Here is a 10,465-nt window from a genome sequence, read left to right on the forward strand (position 1 = left end):
GATGTGGCTCCTATGACTCACCTAGCGCAGAAGCTCAGGGGCTGGACGCCGCAATACAACTCAGATGATGAATTGTGTGAAGATTAAAGCCCCTCGAATTAATTATTTAATTATTCCAAGGCTCGGGGGCTGCATCTACAGCCACAACATCAGAAGTCGTCATCACGTACGCATTAGGTGGCACCTCTTCGTGACTTTGATGCTCGGAGGCAGAGATATCAACATTTTATCGCCACCGCCTCTTCGGGTACATATTGCTCGGCGGATGACACTACAACATCATTTAATGAAGATATTACATCTTACATCAACGTCGTCGCGACAAGGGATATGGCATTTGGAATCGCTGTTGGCGCAGGTTGTTCCTCTAGCAGCAGACTTGTTGATGCAAGAGCGACGTCCTGGACGAGTGGCTACTGCCATCAGCCATGGGCTTTGGGCTTGGACCTCCAAGACCCATACAAGAAGATTTCCTACGCAAGACAGAGTTTTAGCAATACTACAAGTACTCTGCGAGCTTCAATCAGTACTCGAAAAGAGCAAAACAGATTACCTTGAGGATCTCCTTAGCTTCAAGGGACCAAATTGCTGGCAGTTGTTGCTGCATGACTTCAACAACCATCACTTCTGCCTCGTTAAACAAGTCAATTAATACAAATCTACAAAAATAAGTACTCGGAAGCTGCAGTCATGAGTACTTACAGCCTTTGGTGAGTTGGTGGCGCAGGATTCTCAAACAATTGTCAGGATTTTTTAGGAGGAGATAAAAGATTTATTTCCAGATGGTCACGCTGACCGAAGGTTGACCCTTTTACCTACTAAACTAGTCGGCTAAAGGCTCGGAGGCTGTGTGCCATGTGTCCATCGATAAAAAAAATTTCTCTAGGTTTTAAGGGGAAAGTGGTGCAAATTACAGATTGATCCTCAGCTTGATTCTTTGATTCAACCTAAGGCTCGGGGCTACTCCATATAGAGTGCGACTTCCACCGCCTTCCATATTATATTCCAAAGATGAAGATTACAAAGCCAAGATAATCAAGGACTTGAGCACACCATAGCCTCATGGCAGCTTTGAGAAACTTTGAAAATTCAGGCAGACAAAGTACTCGAAGAGCACCAAAACTACTCGGCGAGAATCTGAAAAGTACTCGAAGACTGCTGCATTCGACTATGAAGCGCTCGGGGGCTTGTCAGGGATAGATCCCCAGTACCCGCAAGGAAGGAAGAAGGTGGACCCCTACTAGAATTCCCCTATAATCCTACTAGGACTCATACCATATAATCCTACTTGGACTCCTTCTTGTAACCAACTAGTAATATTGCCCCTGAACTATATAAAGGAGGGCAGGGGTAGATCGGCAGAGCTCAGAACCATCATCAATAGCCAACAACCAGGCTACACAACACCCAAACACAGGGCACAATATACGACACCCCAAACAGAACGTAGGGTATTACGCTACTCTGACAGCCCGAACCTGTATAAATCTATATCTTGTGTCTTAACTTTACCTTCAAATTTCAGATCCGGCGATCCCGCACCAACCAATCTACTACCTCAAGATACCCCTCGGTAAGTTGCTGGGTATAAAACACCGACAAGGCCGGTGCAGGGAAGCCTCGTGCCCGAAGCAGATCCACCACTGGCCGAGCGGACTTGCCCCGGCACCATGTTGCCGCTCACCTCCGCTGTCGCAAGAGGTTCACCGGCCGAATCTGGGCACAGGAAGCCGGATCCGTCCTCCCCCGGCTCAGATGTGTCCCACCTGGCTGCCCCCTAACGCCGGTCGCGAAGGGGCGGCGAGCACGAAGGGGACGCGTGGAGCCAAACTGCGAAGACCCCGCCGCCACCGTCCTCGCGGCCGCACGGACTGCTAAGGTGATACGAGGGGAGCAGGGGAAAGGGGTGGGTGGCGGCGCGGCTTGGTTGCCGCCCGTGGCACCCTCGGTCGAGAGTGACGCGGGGGCCCGTCGCGAGAGGTTCACTGGCGCCTTCAAGTTGAAGATCTTAGGAACTTATGAAAATAAAACGACGAGTAGTATGATTGTTCATACTAGAAGTTTTACAAAATGAGAAAATAGCTTTAGAATACACCATCGTGAACCAAATCTTAGTACATATGAAACTCCAAGCCTGCAATTCACTTAGTTGACGTTGCCTCCAGTGTCTGCAAGGTGTTTGACAAAATGTGCAGCTCTTAACACAGGAAGCTCCACAGACCTGTTGTCCTATTCTATGCCACCAACATTAGCGTTCAGATTGGTTTATTGGACTGAAAACTTACCAATTCTAGGTCCATGCATTCTTATTGTGATTTTTTTAGGCACAGTTTACCATATAGCACCTGATAGTCACAAGCTCTGGGGCACTGACACTTTCTTTAACAATAGTTACTGATGATCACAAACTTAGATACACTAATCTATTTGCAGTGCAATATGATAATTAAAAAATAAGAAGCTGCCAGATGTATAACAACTTTAATTTAAGGCTAGCATATCATTCACCACTATTGATAACACTACCATGAGATTCTGACATTCGTTTTCTTCTATTCCTGTTCTACAAATGATGTGAGCAAGAGTTTATTTTTTGCAACCATTTTCTGAGTTTAGGATCATTATCCTCATTTGCATTATTTTTAGCTTACTATGCAAATTTTCCCCTCCTGAGCAGAAAATTACTATTGAACCTCTTATTATGGCTGGTGTAAGAGATGGAGTATTGATATTTAGTTCACGATGCTTTCAAATTGAAATTCTACATGTTCCAGTTCTGTAATTTCCATTAATTAACTAATATGAGAACTATGTTGGATATTTAATTAAACTAATCTTAAACTTTATATTAGCGCGAAAAGTAGCTTTAAAAAATATAATCTATGAAACTAATCTATCTGGGACATATAAATTGACATAACTAGCATATCAAAATCTCCACAGAGTTCATGTTCGCAAAAGCAGCTATTTGAAGAAAACCAAGGCATGGAGGTTGAGCCATCTGGGTATGAATAAAAGATTACTTATATATACATATATTATAAAACAGTTCTAATAGTATGTAAGACATTTTCAGGATTTGGGACGAGTCTGACAGCTCAAACAAAAGGAAACTTGAAGAGACAGATGAAGATAACCTGTTGCGTGTTTTCGCTCATGTTTAATAATCGATCACAATCTTGTTACATACTAAGTTCTAGGTGCTGTAGCATCTTTGTTTCATCCATAGATAACAGAGATGAAGAGAACTATGATAGATGACAGTAACACATATAATGTGATAAGAATGCTATCTCTTTTAACACATGTTATATGATAAGATTGCTATCTGTTTTCTCATGATTGGACTATACATTGCTGTCCATATCCTTTTCCCTAATCATAAATAAATAAATTTTTAACAGGAGATTAATGATGAAGAGGATGATGACAATCAACTGAAAAAAAGGGAAGAAGCAACGCTCACAAGGAAGAGCTAATAAGAATTGAGGTAGGTACATCAGCATTACTATAATCTTGATCCATAACTTCTGTTCCAAAGTAAGTGCTAACGTGATTAATTTCTTTTAGGTCAGTAGATGAAAAAACAGGAAGTTAACTCCATGGTTACTCTTTTGGTGTCCATACAAAGACTCCATGGCTCATCTTTTGGATCACTCTTTTGGTGTACATGCGAACCACAAAACCTAGAATGCCTTAACTACATGGCTAATCTTTTGATCACGGTTACTCTTTTGGTGTAAATATGAACAAGGGGAAACAGAACTCCGTGGCTGATCTTTTGGCATACATATGACCCAATCCCAGTTTGAGCATAAGAGCTTCTTTACCAACTTTTCAGAGCTGTTGTACAATCTGAAAGCAAATGTAATCTTATGTTATATTAGATTGAGGAAGAGCTTATTAAATGCCTAAGGTCATCAACTCTTGTACCCAACTCCTCTATGGAAACTTTTACGGATGGACCACAAATAGCAATGATGGCTCCACCATTTACCTCCCCGCGCGGCAAAGCCGCGCAGGTTTCTAGTTCAGTAGCAAAATCGGTAGGATCCCTACCTTTCTGATGAATTGGGAAGTGAAGAGCTTGTTCTATCCAACGAAGACTACAAGTCTGACGTGCTTTTGAGGACGAAGAATGGAGAAATGGTGCTTTACCGTGCAGTCGTTACAGATAATTGTTTCATTGTTTGCTTAGGTATCCGCCATGTGAAGGATCTGGCCATCTGGGGAGGACCGAGGGCCCAAGGCGAAGGGTATGACCACACACTGAGGTCGCTCGCGGTCTCGCGGATGATGGCAACGTGCCATCATACAGTGGGCTGAAGTTTTCAGTCCGAAACAAAACTGAACGTCATCATATATCGTGCAGTAGAACCGTTTCTTTTTCTCGTGAGAAGTACACAAGTAAAATGCTTTCAGAAAAGTACGCAAGGACACCCAACCTCGATTAAACTATTTCAGCAGGACACTCAACTCAACACGGTGATTAATTCATAAAACAACACAGGTCCATCGTCCACAATGAGCACTGTATGAATTAGAGTTGCTTGCTTCTCAAAAACACTGGACCAGATCCGCCTGCTTAAAAGTTAAAACCCTACCCACAAAAAAAAAAGTTAAAACATAGTGTGCTCCATGACTAGGATCACATGTACGCCTGCGCATCGCCACCAGTTAAATCCACCGCAGGAGCAACGGGAGGCCAGATCCAGAGTAGGTAGGGTTCCATGTGACGCAGCGCAAAAGGGATCGAGATGCCCCTCCTCTCCCTCCCTCCCGGTGTACCCGAGATACTTTAACCGCAGCGGCGCACCCACCAATAATGCGTCACCAGGCCCGGCCGTGTTGCAGGCCTGATCGAAACTAAACACAATTATTTCGCTGACAGCCCCAGAGCCTTGATTTGAAAGGAGAGGGGGCTTGTTTCGTTGGAGCCTCGAGTGACTTGACCGGTGAGAAGTGATGCTTGCCTGTAAAATTGATAAAATCTGCCTAATTAGGAAAATCGGAGGATAATGCGTTTGGTTGGAGGCGTGTACTGGAACACAAGATGTTCATAATGAATATGCTTTTTAAGTATAATCAAATATATATTAATAGTGTGTGCTATTGTTTTGCTAATAAAATGTTTTCTAATAAATAAAATCTTAACATGTTTTGATAAAATATTTAATCAAAGCAAGGATCGAACGAATGGAAACCGTCACAAAATATTTGGAAACAAAATATCATTGATTAAGCTACAGATATTGTTGGCTCGTCGTACAAAAACCAGACAAAAAGCATGGGTAAAAGTAATACGCAAGCTACATTAATTAATTAACTAATCACGATAGATAGGTCAAGCAACAACCGTGCTGCAGCCATCGATTTTGTTGACCTGAGAATGACGCACCTTACTTGGTCGACTTCAACCAAACACATCACGGGTAAGGCAGAGTTTTGATCAGGCAAATTTGCGTGTTCTTCACTCGTGTTTCAGGCAGTGTCGCAGTGACATGCATGCAAGGTTAATCCGTTTCACCCGTGGTCAGTATTTGCTGTTACTGTTTGGGAATTTGACTGGGGTGGTCGCTGCAGTCGAGGGAAGCCAACATGCGTTTTGGTCGGTAGACAGCAAAACATTGCTGGCAAGCAAGGCGAGATCTACAGCCTACTGTGCAGCGCACTGCTACCGCCCATGTCTGATGCCTTGGACATCTAGCACCTTATCTACAGACTGCAGAGCATCGATGCGTGTGAACCGCTTGCACGGTCTCTGCATGTCACTGTTTTATATACCAGAAAATGCTTGAGACACAAGCGAAAGCAGACGGAAAGCAACCAGCTACGTCCAAACAAAGCCAGATCCAGATCGCGGAGAGCAAGATGGAATCCAATGAAAGGAGTACTAGTGTATATCACATTAAGTTACAAATACAAATCACCAAGAAGCCCAAAAAAGGAGAGGTAGAGAGAGAGAGAAAGAATAAAGCCGATGGACATACGCACGCACGCACGCAGCAGCACAAATGCATGGTACAGGCAGGATCAATAAATCGATCGATCAATGAGTGCACGGGACACCAGCAGGCTCGATCGTGCATGGCAATGCACGACGCAGCAAGAGATCTCGTCCATAGATCACAACCCTCTGATCTGAATGTGTCCGATCCGATGGTTCTATTATCCTCCTCAGAAGAGGCTGCCGACGACCGCGGCGGCGAGCGCGGCGGCGACCCACCTGGCCACCCCGGCGCCGGGCACGGCCGCCGACTTCTTGTCCTCGTCCGAGGCGGTGGAGTCGTCGGCGACGGGCGGCTCGGCGATGCCGGTGGACTTCTTGTGCTTCTTCTTGGTCTTGGACTTGGTCGGCGCCGGTGCGGGCGCGGGCGCCGGGGTGGGCGGCTTGGGGCCGAAGAGCTCGTAGGGGAGCGGCACCTTGTCGACGGGGTAGACGGCGAGCGGGAAGTCCTTGCTGACGGGGCTCCCCAGGAGCATGGAGTTGACGCCGGTGGAGATGTTGACGTTGTTGCCCGCGCGCTTGATGTCGTACCTGTAGGGCCCGTCGTGCCCGGACCCCTGCGTGTTGACCTTGCCGTTGAGGGTGCCGAGCATGGAGAGGCTGTAGAACCTGGGCAGCACGCAGTAGAGCACGAGCTGGATCTGGTCCTGCGGCGACAGGCCGTTGAGCACGCCGGCCTTGAGCTTGTCGAAGGCGTCGTTGGTGGGCGCGAAGATGGTGAGCCCGTTGTAGCTGTCCGTCAGCTGCGCGTTGATCTGGGTGTCCACGCGCGTGTCGTGGAGCAGCTGCTTGAACTCGCTGAACTGGTCGTCCTTGAGCGCCTTGTTCACGTCCGTCGGCGGCAACGCGTCCGCCGCCCCCGCCGGCCCGGACGCCGGCTTCGCCTTCGCCTTCTGCGCCGCGGCCAGCGCCGACGACGCCGCCAGGAGCACCACCAGGATAGCGAGGCGGGGCGAGGCGGCCATTGTGCCGGTTGGTGTTGTGCGTGTGCGGTGGCTGGGGGTGGAGGCGCGGATCTGAGCCGCTGTGTTTAATAGACTTATAGCAGCGGTTGGTGAGTGAACGGGAGTGTGCGGTGCGGCGCTCGCGGCGCGAGGGTTTGCGCGGGCGCACCGTGAGCTGGACGTGGTACGGTGGGCTGAGGAGGAGGTGTGAGCTGGGGTTGTAGGAGGCGGGGCCTGCCTTTGCGAGCGTGGCAAGTCAGGTGTCACGGCACCAGCCTCCCTTTTGATTTCTTTTTACGCGCGCGACGATGTGATCCGCGAACCACCTGACCCTGAACTCAAGAACAACAAGCTAGCCAGTACACGTTCATTCATGTACAAGCCATCTGGTTGCCATCGATCTACAGTCAAGTTCTGAACTGAACATAGGGGACGTACTGGCCTATTGAAATTGTGTGAGAATTCCGTCATGGACATCGTGTGTGCCAGCAGGAACAGGAAAAGATCCCATGGAACATCAGCCCCTTGCAGATTTTGGCAGTTTGCAGCACGTATGCCTTGGTGTACCAATCATTCATGCATTGATCCCGGAGAAATGTGAGAATTCCGCCATGGTTGTGTACCAACAGGAACAGGAAAAGATCGTCTGGAACATCACGAGCTTTACCTGTCCTGCGTTGCAGATTTTTGCGGTTTGCAGGCTTGCAGCACGTATGCTTTGGTGTACCAATCAGGCATGGCTGTATACACGTATGTGTGCATGTAACTACGTACTTCCAGGCTGCCGCATGTGGCGGCAAGTCAGGCTTGCCAGCTCGCCCGAGAGTGATGTTCTACCTGCAAGGGAAGGGGAGCTCCAAATATCTCATTTTATTTTTCCAGAGTGCGTATCAACTAGGCCTTTATACACAACACAAGAGGATGCTCAATATGTTTTGCATCCTGGCTTTTGTCGGCTGGGAGTTGTATATTCAGAAAAGTGGTACGTGCTTGCCAATTAGGCCAGGGATGACATTATGCAGCCGTTGATAAATAATGCTCAACCATCAGCGCCCGCACCTTTGCGTACGTATTTAAGTCGATTTGTTAATCACGCATTCGCAAAAAAAAAAGAAGATAAAAGAAAATGTTAATCATGCATCGGCAGCGTACGAATCCCACCGACAGTCCAAGAAGCTGTAGTTTCAAGCCTTCTACTACAAGCTCGCTGGCTGTCAAGCTCAACCCAAATAATTGCTGCAATGACAGCGTCCGCACAACGCCGCGAACGTGCGAGACAACGCGCAGAATCCACTGCTTTTGCTGAAGGGGACTGATCTTACTGAAGGTATGTTGATCTTGATCAACGCTGCAGGCAAGTTTCTTCTGAATTACCGTGAAATCTTACTGAAGGGATGTACGGTACGGTGCTGCTGCTGCTGTCGAAATTTGTGGGCAGTGCCGCAGCGGCAATGGCAACGCGACCGGCCGGGCGGCGCGTAGCAAGTAGTAGAGCTGGAAACCTCGCGGCAGCGCCAGTAGTAGGGTGCGTACGCCGCCGGGTTACCAGCTGACGGAGAGGAGGAGATATCGGCGACGGCGACGCGGCAGCGGCCGGGGAAACCGACCGCCGATCCCTTGCGCGGCGATCAACACGGCGCGCGATCTCTTCGGCTTCGGGGGCACACCATCAGCGACTACCGGCACAGTAATACAAAAAGCGCCGACCCACCTACCCACACAGGCACACGGCAGCGGAGCAACGCCAATGCTTGATCTGAAGCTCTTCTCAACTGATGACCCGAAACTGGTCAGTAAATCTCATGTTTCAGTGAAGTAATTCTTTTATACGGGCTGATCGACAGCCCCGTAAGTCCTAATGAATCTGATTGCTCGGTCTTCGCCTCTGCGGATCTCATGTAGCCATGTGCGTACGGGAGGCCCTCGCGACTCGCGAGGGACTAAAAATAACGTCGGCGACAGGTGAGCGGAGCACCCGTCGCCACTCTGGGTTTTCCAGCTTGCAAGGCTGCAGCTGCCTCGCACACGCTTCGGGCCGGGAGATACCGACGGCTCAACGAGAGGTGCTTGGGCATGGCAGGCAACCACATGCTGACATGCCGTCTCTCTCACCGAGCCGTCCGTCCTCCGTCAGCTCTAGAATGTGCTACGCTGCGCTCGGCACCAAACCCACTTGTCTCTTTGTCTCTCACGCTGTCACGCAAATCACACAATTTAAACGAGGCTTAGGGCTCTCTGCGTCTGGACCGGTTTTGGGCCAGGCTTGGTTAGCTTTCCTACATGGGCATTCCTGGGTTCTGGGCTGGGCTCATCATGCTACCAACCCAGCTACACCGACATGGTGGTGGCCTAGTGGGCCTTATCGCCTAGGTGGAGGCTTAACTGGGGCCTGGGGGTGAGTGTGCCCGCCCAATGGCGCTAATTTAGCCGGCCTTCTTAAGCACATATTTAGCTCCTCCAAAACGAGCACTGAGGTGCTGTTTAGGAAGTCATTAGTGAAGCCAAAGTCGGTGAAGTTAAAAGTAGCTTCACCTGGCTCCTAACCTGACTTCTAGTTCATTTTAGCATCAGTTTATAAAACGGCTTCACGCTACAGCACCTCGTTTTGCGCAAAATAGGTGAAGCTAAAGCTGAAATAAACCCTACGGCTTAAGAGAAAATCTAATTTTGCTAAACATACCACAAAGAAAAATAATGCTGGTGAGAAATGGAGAAATAAACATCGCAGTAACTGAGCATCATTCAGGGATCGGGATCACGTGCCCCGGTTTTCTCCAAACCAGGTGATAGCAACAAACAAATCCAAGATCAAGAGGAGGAGAGGAAAATGAAATCGCAACAAGAACTACTCATACACATGCACGCAGGCTCTCGCCGTGTTTGTTGGGACGACGATCCATAACTTGTCCGCGGATATATATTCTTACAGCAGGCTGCTCGCCGCGGCCAGAACCACGGCGGCCAACACGCTCCACCAGGCGACCCTGGCGCCGCCGGCCGCGGCGCCGGTGGGCGCGGAGTCGGCCGAGCCGGCGGGCGCCTCGGCCACGGATCCCCCCTTGGACGGCTTCTTGTTGGGGGCGGGCGGCGCCGACGACGGCGGCTTGACGCCGAACAGGTCGTTGGGCAGGAGCACCTTGTCGACGGAGTAGACGGCTAGCGGCTGCGTGTCGCGCAGCGCGGTGCCGACCCTGGTGGCGACGAGCCCCGTGGAGACGTTGACCTGGTTGTTGCTGTCGGCGGTGATGTTGAGGGTGTAGGGCCCGTCGGAGCCGGAGGCCTGGGTGCGGACGGGGTTGCTGGCGGTCTCGAAGGAGTCGAGGGAGTAGAACTGCGGGAGGATGTGGTACTGCACCAGCGACACCTGCTCCTGCTGCGACAGCTTGTTGAGCGTGCCGGGCTTGAGGCTAGTGAAGGCGTTGTCGGTGGGGGCGAACACCGTGTAGCCGCTGCCGAAGGAGTTGTTGAGCTGGCTGTTGAGCTGCGTGTCCTGCTGCGTCGACTTCATTCAGCC

General features: G+C 49.5%; 2 protein-coding genes across 2 annotated transcripts; both read right to left on the reverse strand.

The window, feature by feature from the left end:
* Positions 1-5,872: 5,872 nt before the first annotated feature.
* LOC101774567 (fasciclin-like arabinogalactan protein 13) lies at positions 5,873-7,110 on the reverse strand. The gene has a single exon (XM_004961161.4). The coding sequence runs from the start codon at positions 6,970-6,972 to the stop codon at positions 6,178-6,180; it is 795 nt and encodes a 264-aa protein (XP_004961218.1). The 5' UTR covers positions 6,973-7,110; the 3' UTR covers positions 5,873-6,177.
* Positions 7,111-9,659: 2,549 nt separating this feature from the next.
* On the reverse strand, positions 9,660-10,459 carry LOC101774959 (fasciclin-like arabinogalactan protein 11). Its single transcript, XM_004961162.1, has one exon. The coding sequence runs from the start codon at positions 10,457-10,459 to the stop codon at positions 9,875-9,877; it is 585 nt and encodes a 194-aa protein (XP_004961219.1). The 3' UTR covers positions 9,660-9,874.
* Between the last annotated feature and the right edge of the window lie 6 nt (positions 10,460-10,465).

This window comes from Setaria italica, chromosome III, assembly GCF_000263155.2.
Source record: "Setaria italica strain Yugu1 chromosome III, Setaria_italica_v2.0, whole genome shotgun sequence".
Taxonomy (NCBI): Eukaryota; Viridiplantae; Streptophyta; class Magnoliopsida; order Poales; family Poaceae; genus Setaria; species Setaria italica.